At 45.1% G+C, this 17,803-nt stretch overlaps 2 protein-coding genes across 3 annotated transcripts in view; one reads left to right on the top strand and one right to left on the bottom strand.

The window, feature by feature from the left end:
• LOC119162992 (carboxypeptidase M-like) overlaps positions 1 to 16,881 on the bottom strand; it is a 1,476,599-nt gene extending 1,459,718 nt beyond the window's left edge. Inside the window, exons 1-2 of one of the 2 annotated variants that reach the window (XR_012888571.1) lie at positions 16,574 to 16,734; positions 3,294 to 3,360 (exon numbers count right to left, since the gene is read on the bottom strand). The gene's annotated coding sequence lies outside the window, so the exon portion shown is untranslated. Of the gene's footprint in view, positions 1 to 3,293; positions 3,361 to 16,573 lie in introns of both variants that reach the window. The other variant, XM_075882656.1, reaches the window with a different exon arrangement.
• LOC142784003 (uncharacterized) lies at positions 7,804 to 12,292 on the top strand. Its single transcript, XM_075882620.1, has 4 exons — positions 7,804 to 8,070; positions 9,100 to 9,174; positions 10,604 to 10,712; positions 11,103 to 12,292. Exons 1-4 carry the CDS (start codon positions 7,804 to 7,806, stop codon positions 11,705 to 11,707), a joined length of 1,056 nt encoding a protein of 351 aa, XP_075738735.1. The 3' UTR covers positions 11,708 to 12,292.
• Positions 16,882 to 17,803: the final 922 nt, after the last annotated feature.

The following is a 17,803-nucleotide window of genomic DNA, read 5'->3' as shown; positions in this document are numbered from 1 at the left end:
AGGATACCATCCAGCCCAGACGGGTTTTCGCCCCAACCTCGGCACCCATGACTGCCTTTGGCTGCTACGGCGCGTTATCAATCGTACTTTAAGAAAGATGTTACCTGACTACTTGCTGGCCGTCGACATGCAGAAAGCGTTCGATAATGTTCACCATAACGCTATTTTTGAAGAACTAGCCAAGCGCTACCCAAGTCAGCGTGCACAGATATGGATTCGAAATTTCCTTGCCACTCGGCCCATTCGCTTAAGCGGTGCATCACCTGGATGGAGCCCGATTGATTGATATGTGGGGTTTAACGTCCCAATACCACTATATGATTATGAGAGACGCCGTAGTGGAGGGCTCCGGAAATTTAGACCACCTGGGGTTCTTTAACGTGCACCTAAATCTGAGCACACGGGCCTACAACATTTCCGCCTCCATCGGAAATGCAGCCGCCGCAGCCGGGATTTGAACCCGCGCCCTGCGGGTCAGCAGCCGAGTACCTTAGCCACTATACCACCGCGGCGGGGCCTGGATGGAGCCCGAAGACTTACTACTTGGACAGTGGTGTTCAACAGGGATCTATTTTAGGACCGACGCTGTTTAATCTGGCCATGAACAGGGTAGCAGAAAGCCTTGAACGGGACACCACGGCTAGATTCGCCATCTACGCCGATGATATTACTATATGGACAGAGGCAGTGGATTATTCTGAGAAAGAATCAATGCAGACTGAGCTGCAGGCAGCCCTCCTTAGTTTAGAGTCCACTCTTAAGGAAGTAAGCCTGCAGCTGGCTCCACATAAGACAGAACTTATAAGTATAGACGGCAAGAATCGCACGAACCCGAAAATCTGTATCTCATTCCATATTGGATCACACACTATACAATCAAAAAACGGACAAATCAAAGTTTTAGGTTTACCAATAGCCAGCTGCAACAGCCCACAAAAGTGGGTACGTGGACTGCGGCAGGCATGGCCAGCCACGTTACATATGATACGTCGTCTGTCCAACAAATACGGAGGTGCACGACAACAAGCCTGTCGCACTCTAGCAAGAGCTGCAGCTGTTGGAAAGATTTTGTACGGTACACCCATATACACGTTCTCTCCAACGGTCATCCTAAATTTGGAACGCCTTCATGAGGCTACTCTTTGTACCATCACGGGGCTCCCTAAACGCACTAAGATATCCGCCCTTGAAAGCGCAGGGGGCTTGCCCCCTCTGCAAGACGTCATTCGTGAAGCCCACACTCGACACGGCATCCGCCTGGAAAACACGCCACAAGGTCGTCGCCTTCTGGCCTGGGATTGTCAGCGGTATGATGATGCACCTCTTCTTAATCGGTCCTTACCCCCATGGGAAACTCCAATAGCCTCTCGACTGTTCCGTCGCCCCATATCTCGTCACAATAATACTGCCCGCCAGTTTCTTGCCACGCGACAACTAAGGAAAGCGAGCTTAGATAACATCGACATATACACGGACGCTGCCATTACCAATGACGAAGCTTGTATAGCATGGATCTGCGCGCAGACCACCGAGTGCACTGGGGCCTACAGGTGCCATCTACCGAACGGCACCCCTATGCATGCCGAACTACTTGACATGCGGAGAGCGACTGCAAGCCTCTCATACACTACACAGAAACCCCTTCGTGTCTTTACCGACTATCACGCTGCCTACTCGGAAATATTTCACCCAGCGTCCGAGGGTGCTACGGCTGCTGCTATTCAAAGCATCATTCATGGGCATGAAAAAGCCGATAGGCCAATAGAAATTATCTGGACGCCGGGGCATACGGGTGTGCCCGGGGGCAATACGGCGGCGCACGCCGCTGCTGCTTCCGCAGGTGGGTCGACCAATCTTTCTCTGCCCTCACCCCTCAGGGTGAACCCGTATGAGCTCTTAAATCAAATGGCTCCCTCGGTAGCCACAATGCACTATGTACGGACGTCCCTGCGTCATGCTAGTCAAAAACGCATTGCACAGGTTACCCTACCAGTCCTATTTTCCAGCAAATTTAAGCTTTCACGCTCCTAAGAAGTCTTCATTAATAAGGTCTACGCAAATTTTGCATACACAACATGCTTTTTTAGCAAAATGGCGCCAACCAGACATTGCGACAGTAACGTGCAATCACTGCGGGCTGCGTTGCCGCACAGACCTTCACCACTTACTGTGGCAGTGTTCGGCATTTGAAAAAGGGCGAATGGCCATACAAGCTTTGCAAACCACAAATTATCGTGAAGCGCTCCTTACGGACCCGGACACGCAGTTATTTGCCCAATATGGAAGTCAGAGCGGTCTGATCAGAGTGGTTTAGGGGGTCCGACAAACCACAGTACTGACCCTATACCGCCTCAGTACCAATGATGGTGAATACAATAAGTGTAAAACCCGTGACACTGAACTAGTAGTATAGTTAGAAAGTCCTGCTTATACCCACAGAGGTCCTGTGCCTCTTTTTTTTTTTTTTTCAATAAAGGACTTTCCATCCATATACCTTCCTCTTGAGGGATAGTGGAAATCTACAAGTCATCATCTGAGAATGCTTGCCAAATGCACTCCACCCCATTTTTCTCCTACTTACTTCAATCTCGTGGTTCAGCTCCGCGGTTATTACCTGCCCTAAGTAGACATAGTCTTTTGCAACTTGAAGAGCACTATTACCTATCTCGAAGCGCTATTCTCTTCCGATGTTATTGTACATTAGTTTCATTTTCTGCAGATTAATTTTAAGGCCTACTTTTCTGCTCTCCTTGTCTAATTAATTGATCATAAGTTGCAATTCGTCCCCGAGTTACTCAGCAACGCTATGTCATCGGAAAAGCGCAGGTTACTAAGGCACTCTCCATTAACTCTTATCCCTAACTTCCCATTCTAGGCTTCTGAAAACCTCCTGTAAGCACGCGGTAAATAGCATTGGGGAGATTTTATCCCCCTGCCTTACACCCTTCTTGATTGGTATTCTGTTGCTTTTTTATGAAGCACTATGATAGCAGTTGATCCCCTGTACATTTCTTCCAGGATGTTTATATATGCTTCGTCAACGCCCCGATACCACAGTGTCTGCATGATTGCTGGTATTTCTAATAAATCAAATGCCTTTTCGTAATCTATGAAGGCTATGTACAGTAGCTGCCTGTATTCTGAGCATTTCCCTATTATATGATTGATAGTATGAATGTGGTAGATTGTCGAGTATCCTATTCAAAATCTTACTTGTTCCTTTGGTTGATTGATTTTCTGAAACTTGGTTAACACCAAATAATGTCTCACCAAGATTTGCTGGTTATACTTACAATGGCTTGGTACGTCATTCCGGTCGAGGCGGAGGCATCGCTGTATACGTCGAAGAACAACTATATCCTGAAATAATTGATGATCTCTCGTACATTTCACCGTGCATTGAATGTCTTGTAGTCAAAGTTATTAACGTAATTGTTGTCATGGTGTATCGGCCACCAGCTGGTAAAAAGCAAGAATTCCTTGACTACATAGATACTCTCTTACAAAAGCTACACACAATGCGCATGCCTTTTTTAATTATCAGTGACGTCAACGTTGACATGCTAGGCGATTCTCCCTGCTCTAAACAACTTCAGTCGGTTTTGAAACCATACGCATGTGCAAACACGATAACAAAGCCTAGTCGCATATCGGAAAAGTCTTCGACGCTGCTTGATATGTGTCACAAATCTTCCAAGCAGAAAATGTATTTCAGGGTTATTGTCATACCATTTAAGTGACCACCTACATATATTTTCTCTTTTATTATTATCTTCAACACAAAATAAAAAGCAGATCGTGGAACAGTATCCCAAAATAAATAATAGCGCACTAAACCGATTCAGAGCTAAAGTTGCTTCGATGAACTGGAATATAGTGTGCGCAGAAAGAGATACAAACCGGGCTTTCAATCTTTTTTTTTTTTTTTGAGCAAATTAAGAGCATATATGATCGCGCCTTTTCTTTAACGAAAAAGCCTTCGAGGAAGAAGATACGCAAGCCATGGATTAACAACGCACTGTACGACCGAATACATGAAAAAAACAAAATGTATCACACGTTTGTAAAATATGGAGATTTATCGCTTCTTGAAGGCTACAAAAAGTTCCGCAATAAGCTAAATGCTGACATCAAACGAGCCAGGATATCATATTATCAATACACATTTGAAAAAATCTTCAATAATCCCAGGAAAATGTGGAATGAAGTAAATAACTTAACTGAACTTAACAAAAAAGGTTATGTTAACATCACTGATTTTGCAGACGATATCACTGATTTTGTAGACGATTTTGCAGATGTTGAAGCACTATCAGCCATGAATGAGTATTTTGTTAACGCTGGCGACTACACAGACTCATCTTGTGGGGTAACAGATCTGCCTGTAGCAGATAGAAAGCGTCTATCACACTCACATTTCCTTACTCCGGTTACACCTTGTGAAGTTGAAAAATTAATCTGTAAAATACGTGACAATGTTGCTGCAGGTGTTGACGAAATAGCAGCCAGCCCGATGAAATATGTAGCGTCACTAATTTCATACCCTCTTTCATACATCATGAACACTATGTAAGAAACCGACATTTTTCCTTCAGAACTAAAAATAGCCCGCGTTTGTCCTATTCATAAAGGGAGTGCAGAAAATTTATTATCAAACTACCGCCCGATATCGGTTCTACCAGTACTCTCCAAAGTTTTTGAAGGAATAATACACTCCAGACTTGAATGCTTTTTCACTAAGCACCTGATAATCAATAAAGCACAGTATTCGTTTCAAAAGGGTAAGTCTACGGAGTCGGCGCTATTAGATACGAAAGAGCAGATATTAAAAAACGTGGAAAACAGAACCTACACCATGAGTCTTTTCATTGACTTGAAGAAGGCCTTTGACACTGTCAAACCTGATATTCTGATATCTAAGTCGCATGATTATGGTGTAAGGGGCGTGGCAGCTAAACTAATAAAAAGTTACCTTACCGAAAGAAAACAATATGTTAAGGTGGGTAACCTTGTTTCCCCAATGATAACTGTAAAAAATGGTGTCCCCCAGGGTTCAATCCTTGGACCGTTACTATTTATAACATATATTAATAATCTGTGTAACATTCCATGATCCCCAAAATTAATTATTTATGCTGACAACACCAACATACTTTTTACAGGTAGAATACTCATGCACCTTGAAATTGAAGTAAATGATTACTTACTCAAATTAGAAAAATGACTTCATCAAAATAAGCTCGTGCTTAATATATCTAAAAGTAAGTACACAGTATTCCAGCCTATCAAGCCCTACGAGGACGACATTAACATCTTTTTCAAAAAGCAAAGGCTGGAGCAGGTTAAATCGCAAAAGTTCCTCGGAGTGTGGTTCCAAGAAAATTTGTCTCGGAATACTCGTGTTGATAGTCTCGCATTCGAACTAAGTAAGACTGTTGGGTGTATATTTAAAATTAATCCACTTATAACAATTTGCCTAAAAAAAAGATATACTGCGCTTTTTTTATTCGCATTTAAATAATAGTATGCTAGTATGGGGCACTACAAGTGAGAATTTAAATAAGCTAGAAATCTTACTGAAAAAAATTCTCCGCCTATTCGATGATTATTATGGCAACCCAAGGGAGATGCCTAGCAGTCCATTATTCATAAAATATGGTATACTCAAAGCAAGACAAATGTATGAATATAAGCTATTACTTTACATTTATAAAAATAAACTGCACACTATTGCGGCACAGGAAGGCGCACTCAAATACTCGCTCCGTAGGCAACAAATTTGCGTTCCTGCAATTAGGACTGGATATGGTAGAGCCTTAATTGAATACCGCGCCCCACAGCTTATAAATCATTTAGGTGAACAATTAAATTTTGACCTCTCATTAACGCAATTCAAATATCACATAAAACATCTCATTGAGTATAGTAAACATCATGTTTCCAATAAACTTCCGGATAGGTTCCACATATACTCTCACCTTTAGGTACAGAACGTGTGTATATACAGTAGTATGTACGTACATATGGACAGATGTATGTATGAATATATGAGTGTATTATATGAATATATCAATATGTAAGTATATGTTTTTTTTATATATAATGAAAAGAGCCTCAATGTTTGATTCTGTGTGTCTATGCAGCCTATTAGTTGTACTTATATGTCACCTATTTTTGCTTTTATGCTATTTCTGTGTTCTGTTATTATGCTGCTCCTTGTATTGTGATAATTATTATTCAATATAGCACTGTTTGCTGAACTTTTTTAGCGTAGCAAAGCCACGTCAGGCCAAATGGCCTTTAGCTTTGCTGCGTTTTTCTGTATCTCTCCAGAAATTAAATCTGTTCATTCATTCTTTCATTCATTTCTAATGTCTTAATTCTCTTCGCAATTAACCTTGTAAGTTGTTTGTATACGACGGAGAGCAAGCTGATCAGCCTGTAATTCTTCAAGTCCTTGTCATCTCTTTTCTTAGGTATTAGGATGATGTTAGCATTCTTCCAAGATTCCGGTACTCTTCCCGTCAGGAGACACCTCGTAAACAGGGTCGCTAGTTTTTCTAACAGAATCGATCCTCCATCTTTCAGCAGATCTGATGTTACCCGATCCTTAACAGCAGCTTTGCCTCTTTGCATTCCCTCCAAAGCTTCCCTGATTTCTTCTGTCATTACTGGAGGGATGTCATTTGGGTTACTGCTAGTTCTTATATTAAGGTCGTGGTTGGCCTGGCTACTGTACAGATCTCTGTAAAACTCCTCTGCTAGTTTAACTATCTTATCCATATTGGTAAACTTTGCCTTCCTTGTCTCGCAGTGCATAGAACTGGTTTTTGCCTATTCCAAGTTTCCTCTTCACCGCTTTGACGCTTTCTCCAATCTTTATAGAGTGTTGAATTCTCTCTATGTTCTACCTTCTTAAATAGGATACCTTGCGCTTATTAATCAACTTCAAAAGTTCTACCAGTTGTATTTTGTATGTTGTGTTTGAAGCTTTCATGCTCTGATGTTTTTTTTATGTTTTTTTTTTATTTTTTTGGTTCTTCGTCTCTCAGGACAGCTTGCCAGTGTCCTAACTACCGTACACCCTACTTTCACTGCACATACCATAATGATAGTCGTCTGGTTATCATTCATTGCTTCCACGCCACGGCTGGTTTCTACGATAAGAGCCAAGTATCTGTTCTGAAGCGGGAGTCTGAATTCCTGCACTTTCCCTCTCGGTGCTAGCTCATTGATTGGCTTCTTTCAAATCAGTTTCTGTCATTTCTTCTTCAAGTCTAGGCAGATTTGAGACCGTACCTTTCTATGGTCACTGCATCGTACCTTGCCATGCACATCTCCATCCCTCATGATGCCTGGGTGTACACTCAGTATAAAGCCTATTTAGTTATTATTTTTACAATTTGGCTGCTCCATGTCCACTTATGGTTCACTCATTTGCAGTAGAAAGTATTCAAAATCCGTAAACTATTGCATTTTGCAAATTCTACTAATAACTCCCCTCTGGCATTTTTAGTACCAATGCCATATTAATCCCCTAGTGCCTGCTCTCCGACTTACTTTTTTTCTACCTTGGCATTAATTTGCCCATTGTATCCGGCAAGGCTATTTGCATCTCGACTGCGCATCGGACCTGCGCAGATACTCACAGCGCGCTATCGTGCGCCTATATAATCAGTGACTGAATAAACCGATATCCCTTCTTGTTCTGGCCATCATGCTGTCTCGTCGTCCTTGCTAGCTACATGGTGTCAGAAGTGGCCACCGCGGACCGAAACACGGCAGCAACGGCGCGGAATCGCCATGGACCTACTGAAGCCGCCGGAGCCATTGCGCCTATCGGGCAACTTGTCTGAAAATTGGAAGCGCTTCAAGCAAAGCTTCGAGCTTTTTCTGCAAGCAACGGCAGCCGAGAAGTCCCCGAGAAGTGACTCCTCGAAAGTGGCGCTCTTGCTGAGCTTCGCGGGAGACGAAGTGCTCGACATCTTCAACAACTTTCAGTACGGGCCCGGAGAAAGCAAGGAATCTTACGACACGGTCGTGCGGAAGTTCGATGCCTACTTCTCCGAGGTGAGCAATGAAATTCACGAAAGATATGTTTTTCGTACACGAAGCCAGGTGGAGAAAGAACCTTTTGAGAAGTTTGTGCGGTACTTAAAGAAGCAGGTGACACAGTGCAACTTTGGGGATCAGCACGACTCACTGATTAGAGACCAAATTGTGTTTGGTACGAACGACCCAAAGCTGCGTGAAAGAATACTTGCCGAGAGAGGCCAGACGCTACTTAAAGCCGAGGAAATGTGTAAAGCGGCAGAAGCAGCGGCACTAAGGAGCCTAGTTTGGAATAGGACGGAAGACAGCATTGACGCAGTTTCAAGTGGCGAAACGGTGACGAAAAAACGGCAGCAGCGGAAAAAAAAGCAGAGTCGCGATAATCAAGATATTTGCTGCAGGAAGTGCAACCGCAAACATAAACCTAAGCAATGCCCCGCGTATGGTAAATTATGTCATTCTTGCCGCAAATACAACCACTTTGCAAGTTGTTGCCAGAAGTCTACCGCCGTTAGCGAAGTAGCTAATCTCGTTGAGAATGACTTTGAGATTCTCGAAATCGGCTCCGAAAATTATCGCAAGAAAGACTGGACAATCAAGGCTCGAGTAAATGGCAGAGAAGTGACGTTCAAAGTGGACACCAGTTCGCAGGCAAGCTTACTTCCATTTACAACGTACCGTAAGCTTGGATCCAAAGAAGCGTTGCAACCTACGGGGTCAGTGTTGCGCGCCTACAACGGGGGCGTTATTGCAAGCTACAGAACAACGTCACAGAAAGTGTCTGTCGGAACCACCGAGATAAGCGTGAAATTCTTCGTCGTAAAGAATGGGCGCCAAGCCATCCTTGGGCTCGATGCCAGTGAAGCGCTTGGATTGGTTCGACGTACGGTGGACGCTGTCAATGCCTCGTCTGAGTATGAACTTTTGAAAAATTTCAGGCACCTGTTCCAAGGGCTCGGCTGCTTGAAAACGCAGTACAGAATGGTCCTGGATCCAGACGCGGTTCCGATCGTTCAGCCTGCTCGCCGAGTTCCACTTGCACTTCAGGAACCTCTGAAGAAGGAACTACAGCGAATGATCCAGGGGGGCATCATCGTCAAAGAAAATGAGCCAACCGACTGGGTAAGCCCTCTGGTACTGGTAAAAAAAAAAAGACGGTGCTCTAAGGGTTTGCATGGACCCCAGAAGAGTGAACAAGTATATCAAGAGGCAGCATTTCCCTTTACCCAGACGCGAGGACTTGGAAGCACGGCTAACCGATGCTACTTATTTTAGCTGTTTGGATGCAAACGCCGGCTTTCATCAGGTGCCCTTAGACAAGACAACATCAAAAATCTGTACGTTCTCGTCGCCTTTTGGCAGATACCGTTTTCTAAGGCTACCCTTTGGCATCTCATTTGCACCCGAGGTGTTTCAGCAGGCACTTTGTCAGATATTTGACGGTCTGCCAGGCGTGCTCACATATATAGATGATATCTTGGTCTGGGGCTCAACGAAGGAAGAGCATGATGAGCGCCTGGTTGCAGTCCTCAAAACTGCTGAAATAGCTGGATTAACGTTTAATCTGCACAAGTGCAAGTTTGGCGTAAAAGAGCTACGGTTTCTGGGTGATATTATAAGTGCGAACGGCATATCCTCAAATCCAGGGCTCGTAAAAAGTTTGGTTCAACTGCCAGTGCCAACATGCAAGGCCGATGTTCAACGTATGCTGGGTGTGTTGAACTACTTTGGAAAGTTCGTGCCGCAGCTATCTGAAAGAACGGCCCTGTTAAGAACTCTTATCAAGGCCAGTTCTGAGTTTGAGTGGACAGATAACCACGCCAAAGAGTGGAAAAGCGTCACGCAAATTCTGACCACCGCTCCCGTGCTCGCAATATTTGACCCACGATGGGAAACAAGGTTATCTTGCGATGCATCGAAGGACGGCATCGGTGCCGCCCTTCTGCAACGTCACAATAACAAGTGGCGGCCCGTAGCTTACGCATCTCGAGTACTGACTAAGGCAGAAAAACTGTACGCACAGATAGAAAAGGAGGCCCTAGGAATTTGCTTTGGATGCGAAAAATTTCATCAGTTCGTCTACGGCCAGAAAGTCACAATTGAAACGGACCACAAGCCACTCTTGTCAATTGCTCAAACGGAAATTAGTGACATGCCACCTCGCCTTCAACGGTTCTTTTTGAGGTTGTTCAAGTATGATTTTGTTTTGCAATATATTCCTGGGAAGCACCTTGTTCTTGCTGACATGTTGTCCCGGTCAACTGCTGACAACCAAGACGACGCTGGTGCTACTACCGACGTGGAAGTTCACGCATCCAGCTTCTAGGTTACCGTGTCACAGAAGCAACGCAGAAAGAACTGCAAGCGGCAACGGCTCGTGACCGCTACCTACAGTCGGTGATCGAAAGTTTGTCGGCGGGGCTTCCAGTACAAGGTGAACTAAAGCCTTTTGAGCAAGAACTCTCATTTGTCAACGGAATACATTTAAAGGCGTCGAAGGTTGTTATTCCGAAAAGCATGCGAAAAACTATGCTTGAAAAAATCCATGCAGGTCACCTCGGCATGCAAAAATGCAAAGAAAGGGCCAGACGCCTCGTGTTTTGGCCTGGGCTTAACGCTGAGATTGCTTCCATGGTGCAACTTTGTCCTACATGCCGCAAGTATGCTTACAAACAGCCCAAGGAACCGCTTCAAATGCGGCCCGCGCCAGGTTGTGCATGGCATAGAGTTGGAGCTGATATTTTTTCGTTTGCGGGGGACTCTTACATCGTTGTCTTTGACGCCTTATCAAACTTTCCAGAACTTCAGAAACTACCTGACTTGTCGGCGCAATCAACCATCGCAGCACTGAGCGCTATCTTTGCCAGATTTGGCGTGCCCATCGAAGTATGCACTAATAACGGCCCACAATTTTTCAGCCATGAATTTTTTTTGTTTTCAAGGAGATACGACTTCACGCACGTCACTTCAAGCCCTCATTATCCGCAGTCAAACGGGCTTGCGGAAAAAGGTGTGCAGGTTGTGAAGCGCATCTTAAAAAAAAACTGCAGATTCGGGCGACGACTTCTGGCTGGGCCTGCTGGCCTACCGCTCTACCCCACTGGAGGACGGGCGATCCCCTGGTGAACTACTGCAAGGAAGGCGCCTTCGTGCCAACCTCCCGGACTTCAGTACGGTGACCGCAACCGACGTCAAAAAGCACAGCCAGGCCCAAGGGGGAAGACCTTTGCCTCCTCTGCAGAACGGTGACGTCGTGAGGCTCAGAGACGCTGCATGGTCCCGGAAAGCTCAAGTGGTGGGTTCGCCATATCCAAGGTCCTACCTTGTCAAAACGGAAAACCAGAAGCTGTTAAGGCGCAATCGTCGTCACCTACTTCAAACTGGCGAGCGGTTCATCGAGGAAAGAGACGACGACATTGATACCAGCTCAGCAGACAACAACGTTGGTGGCCATCCGACAGTGGCAACTTCAACCTCGCCAGCCAATGCCAGACGTCGCAAAGTTCCGACGTCGGACGACCCTTCGCCACCTGTGGTGCGTCAGTCAACTTCACCACCGACGCCAGCTTTGAGAAGGTCGACTCCAACTGTGAAGCCACCACAGAGTCTTCATTATGACAAGGACTTTAACCAAGTGTATGATATCATTTTTTGAAATGCCATGTACTTACCACAGTTTCGGTGGGTATGTAATTTCATTGTTAACGGAAAGGATGTATTCGGCAAGGCTATTTGCATCTCGACTGCGCATCGGACCTGCGCAGATACTCACGGCGCGCTATCGTGCGCCTATATAATCAGTGACTGAATAAACCGATATCACTTCTTGTTTTGGCCATCATGCTGTCTCGTCGTCCTTGCTAGCTACACCCATCAGTATAGTATACTAAATTTTTACCTTACTCATTGCCAATTCCACATCTTCATGGAGGTGTCAGCTAATACGTCATCATGGCTGCATGTAGGCGCATAGGCCTGTACCACCTTCATCTTGCAACTTTTATTGAGTTTAATTACGATACCTACCACCCTTTCATTAATGCTATAGTATTCCTCTATGTTACCAGCTATGTTGCTGTGGATAAGGAACCCCACCTCCAGTTCTTTTCTATCAGCCAAGCCAAGATAGCAAAGGATGTGCCCAATCTGTACCTCTGCATAGGCCTCATCTGTCTTCTTTACCTCACTGAGCTTGATTACATCCCATTTAACATCCTCTAGCTTTTCAAATAATACAGCTAGACTTGCCTCACTAAATAAGTGATAAGTTCCCTGACCCACTAGATAGGTAAGGGAAAAAAACGGGGTTAAGAACATCATAGTTGAAATCGAGAAGAAGAAATGGACATGGGCCGGGCACGTAGCGTGTAGGCAGGATAACTGCTGGTCATTCAGGGTAACTGACTGGATTCCTATAGAAGGCAAGCGGGTGAGAGGGAGACAGAAAGTTAGGCGGGCAGATGAGATTTCGAAGTTTGCAGGTATAAAGAGGCAGCAGCAAGCACAGGACCGAGCTGACCGGCAAAACATGGGAGAGGCCTTTGTCCTGCAGTGGACGTAGTCAGGCTGATGATGATGGGTGACTGCACAGTGGCCCAACCAAGAATGCAATCAGCTGTCCAACTACATTTTAAGAACAAACAACAAGGGTCTGAGGTGGCATTTCAGTGAACATGTGTTAATATTTCATTGGGCTGACGCGAAAACACCTTGTTATGCTGACTCGTAATTTCGGACTATGAAGCCAAATCCACATGCTGTTTAATTGCGTCGGCTTTGCATAGCCGTTGCTGCTGCACATGCTTGCCGAGACGTGAACTGTATGCAGTGATGGTATGATTTGTCTCACCACAAAGATGCCACCTACAACGTAGGAGCGGAAGTTTATCATGCAGGAAGATAAGGCTGCAATTATTACGGAGGTGAGAAAAGGCAGAAAAAAAAGGAAAATCCCCAGCAAACTCTGGATTACTTGCAGCTTGCTGTTTACAATCATCGAGAACAAGGCCTCCATTTTTGGCATGCTTGAAAATGGCATGTTGCAAAAAACAAAAGTGTGGCGGCTGCAGCATTTCCGGACGTAGACAAGGTGATGTGGCAATGAGCCACTAATTAGAATGTGAGTTAAGGGCTATGAAATTGCTAAAGGGAAAGGCTCAGCAATGTAAGCTTAATGACTTTTGGCATTAAAATGCACTGACAAAATTCTCGCAAGAGTGAATTTTTTTTGCTTTCCTTGCCAATTTTGCTGTCGCGAGTTTCAACTGTACGTACTTTTACTCTGCGCAATTGCACAACATTCCTGCCTTTTAAATCGCCGAACTTGGTAGGTCTTTCAGTTGAAAAATTAAAACGTCCAGGTGCGACCTATACTGCCCCAACGGCGACGAGATTTCACAAACGGGTCACATTCACACCTTGAAGATACCTAAGATTTTCATGCGGTCTTCAGAGCTAGAGCTACACGTTAACATGGCTCATATGTTAATTTCAGAGTCCCCCTTGCAGCCACTGCCAACTTCCTCTGTTGCAGCCTCTGCTTGCAAACATGCGGGAGGCATCCTGACGTGTCATGCTCGAAGGTAGCTTTTGCACCTGTAGCACCAGTTGTTGCGTCACGATAGAGGGCAGTAGCAAGCTTTAGGCTTGCATGGCTGGGCGGAGTTAGGGTTACTGTACATGCTACCTTTAGGTAGCAGAGCTGCGAATCGGTTTTCCCAACACCGCTAGCAACCATGCACTACAGAAAAGCTGAACTCTCCGCTGCAGCGAACTGGTTTAAAAAGAGGGCTCCTTCAGCACAGCCATTATCTGCTCAGTAAGCCTGACTCTTCCAATAAATCCAGCTCTGGGGTCAGATTTGTACCCCCGTGGCACAAGGCCGAAAGGAGGCGTTTCTTCTTTCATCACTGGTAGTTGACACTCCAAACACGTCGATCACCTGTAAGTGCGGCTTTCCCGCATTGCTGTAGTCGCTAGCGGACTTACGCAACTTCCATAGACAGTTTCACAGTTTGTAAACAAACTGGCGGGCACTTAACGGTCTGCCCAAGAAAACTGAGTGCAACACATTTGGTAATATTTTTTCAGCGGGTGTGTTCGAGTTCGTTGCTTTATTTCAAGCGCATTCCTTCAGATGTGTTTAGAACAATGTCTACCAAATAAGGGCTCGATGACGTCGTTCAGCGGATGTACTAACAGAAAATGCAGGGGTGAGAAGAGTTCCCCTTCCACTAGAGCTCGAAACCTGCCCCCTGTGACAGCTGCAGACATATTTATGTATTTTCATCTAGGCACACAGCCGTATTGCCCCTGTGTCACACCGGGCACTTTTGAAAGTGATCAGTGCTGATCAGAATCCCTTGCGATTCCAAGTGTTCGGTGTGACGGAGAAAGTATTAAATTTGCTCATGGAAACCACTATGGTATAATCACTAGTGCCCCATTTTGAATAGAACTTTCAAGTTTACCCACTTACAAACAGTCCACTTACACACCAAAAAATAAATTAGATATAGTACAACAATCTACGTCTACTACTAGCAACAAGAAAAGAGATGACGATTGCTTGCACCAATGCGAATGCATGCTCATAGGCATCGCTCTTATAGAAAGCAAAGCAACGGCAACAAATCATGCACGAGGACCAGGACATGCAATGTACGGCAAAATGTGTTGAGCGCAGCTGCTTATCCCTCATGTTGCTTCAAACCGTACACATCACTTATGACGGTGCAACTACAAAAACATGTTTATGGCAAATCTTCGGGGATAGTTGACTTTCACACTTTTTACTACTTATTTCAAGCATCAGCACACTCATTTGCCTTGAGTGCAAGACGACAGTGCTGGAAGTGCTCCTTGTAACTGGGGATATTCTACGAGAACAAATTATTTTGCCTCTCCGTCTTAGAACAGCATAAAATCAAGTGTAATGAGGAAGAAACAACTTTATTGATGGCAGTAAGAAGTCGTTGACTTCATCTTACTGGTAGTTTGAAGGGTGGGGGCCAAAATCTTGCCACGACCTTAAGCCCAGATAAACACTTCTGCCTGAACACAGTAGTCAGTTGACGACAGGAGTGACTCTCACGCCTCGCGAGAGGAAGCTGGTAATATTGATAAGACAGATGTTTGGGCTAGTTGGTGATTGGGAATCAACAGATTTGCACAGAGCAAGACTGAGTAGTTACGGTGTAACTACGGAAGAAGAGACAAGGTCAGAGAAGAGTGTTGATATTGTTTTGGAAGCTGTCTGAAGGCTACACAATATCACATTTTGGGAATGCGAGGGGCACCCACCACCAAAGCGTAATAAAGCAGGGCAGACTAGCCAACAGATTACCACACACCGATCACCACGCATTTCACATTGGTACATTTCACTAGAAAGAATGTGACAATATTTCTGCTGCAAATCTGATTTGCGCAAGCGGCACCACGCCCGTATGTTCAATAGTGCCACTCATTCGTTAAAAAATGTTAACGAAAGCTCTCTGCCTCGACGGCAGGTGGTGGCAGGACACGCACTAGCCATGCGACAGTGCTGCGTTGGCGGTTGATCTTCCTCAAGGCGTTTTTCTCTCTATCCGCTGTGCGATGTGTCAGTCTACGGACAGTGCGAATATTGAAGGCCCCTACCCGTTTGCAAACATGGAGCATGCTACAAGGCCACGCATCAAGCTGTGGTGTTTTGGCTCCGAGCCGTGTTCCCACTTGGAAGAAAGTAAATGGCACCTCTTTATCAAAATCTATTACTGCGGTATTTGCTGCTAGTTCAATTAATAACGTTAGGCTTGCGTGAACATATTTTAACTCAGCGCACGTATACGCGGAGACGAGAAGATGGTACAAACCACGGGGCTGCGGTATGTCCCTTCTCTTCTTGTGTCCAGTCACTAGGGCAAAAGGGGCGACCCCCCACCCGCAAAGCCTGTGTCAGCACCCCCCCCCCCTCTCTCTTCGGTGTTTGCCGTTCACCTCCTACGACTAATTAGGGCAAATGAGTGGGGCCACTGTGAGCACACATTTAGAGTATTTATGCTATAATGAGCGTTTGTTCTAGTAAAAACAATGCATGCATAACCCTGCCCATCTCTCGAGTGTTACTTCGAGCGAACACCTCCCCCCACTCTAAAATGAGAGGCTGGATCCGCCCCTGACTGTCACCAACTGGCCCAGATCCTTTAATGCTTGCTTGTCGTGTCATACATGAAATGCACTATTACTCGTACAATCACCAGTTATAAATCAGATCGTCACGTGCAATCTCGCACGACAGCATTATGCGTCGGTCATTTTGATGCAAATCGCAGTTAAAACTAGCCCGTTCTTGTTATTCCTAACGCCCCGTAAATCAGCCGCGCACAGTTGCTCATGTGACATTCAAACTAAAGCTTAACGCCAGGACATTGATAATAGGGCACGCTTTACGCCAGTGCTAAAGTGGCCCATTTCACGAGGCTGTGACAATTATTGGAGCATGTCCTGATCACCAACGCCACAATATTATTGTCATTACCTGCTTGGAACACTTTAGGAATGCATCTGGATAAGCAGCCAATCGATGCCTTGCCCTTTCAACGGCGTTCATAGCGACGGGGTGAGGGAACTCAGCACAGCGAACCGGCGACAAACGAGGTATTGGTACTAGAATATGGGGTAGTCGACTGGTAGGTGTTCCGTGGGGATGAATAGATATGGCTGTACCCTTTAGATCGGGCGGTGGTTAGCGCCACCAAGCCGTAATACCTAATGAACCAAAAACTATATTTTTTTTTTTCCTTAATGAGTGAGTTTCAGGATTCGTACTTTGCAGTGAAGAGTTTAATTTTCACTCGTGCCTTGACTTTAGCCACCAATCAGATAACTTCCTTCTAGTTAAGTCTACCCGCTTAAAGTTTATTTTACCCTCCCGGTCCCTAAACCCCAGTGCTTTGAAAAACTCTGCGCCATCATCCTGAACTATAGGGTGAAGCCCTTTACAGAACATTATCAAGTGTTCGGCAGTTTCTTCTTCCTCTCCACACGCACTGCATACTGTGTCTACCCCATCGTATTTGGCCCGATATGTCTTGGTTCGCAGTACTCCCGTCCTGGCCTCAAACAGTAGAAAACTACCCCGAGTATTATCATAGATCCTTTCCTTGGCAATTTCCTGCTTAAAAGTTCGATAGATCTCTAGTGCGGACTTCTTAATCATGCACATTCTCCACATGTCAGTCTCCGTTTCCTTCACTTTCTTCTTAACCGATAGTTATTTTTGGTTCGGCCACCTGCTGTTTTCTAAGTATTTACCAGTCAACTTCCTGGTTCGCTTCCTCCATTTTGTATCGACATTCTTCAAGTACAAGTAGCTGAAAACCTTCCTAGCCCAACGCTCCTCCCCCATTTCTCTCAATCGCTTCTCAAATTTTATCTTGCTGCTAGCTTCCCTGCCCTCAAATGATGTCCATCCCATATCACCTTGTACTCCCTGATTTGGTGTATTCCCGTGAGCTCCTAAAGCAAGCCTACCTATTCCACGTTGCTTAATTTCTAATCTTGCTTGAACTTCTGATCTCATGCACAAGACCGCATTGCCGAACGTCAGGCCAGGAACCATGACCCCTTTCCATATTCCTCTCACAACATCATACCTATTGTAATTCCACAGTGCCCTATTTTTCATGACTGCTGCATTCCTGTTACCTTTAGTCGTCACGTATATTTCGTGTTCCCTCAGATACGCGGTCCCATTGCTTATCCATAC

This window comes from Rhipicephalus microplus, unplaced genomic scaffold (genome assembly GCF_043290135.1).
Source record: "Rhipicephalus microplus isolate Deutch F79 unplaced genomic scaffold, USDA_Rmic scaffold_13, whole genome shotgun sequence".
Taxonomy (NCBI): domain Eukaryota; kingdom Metazoa; phylum Arthropoda; class Arachnida; order Ixodida; family Ixodidae; genus Rhipicephalus; species Rhipicephalus microplus.
This window is presented reverse-complemented; position numbering and strand designations above follow the sequence as displayed.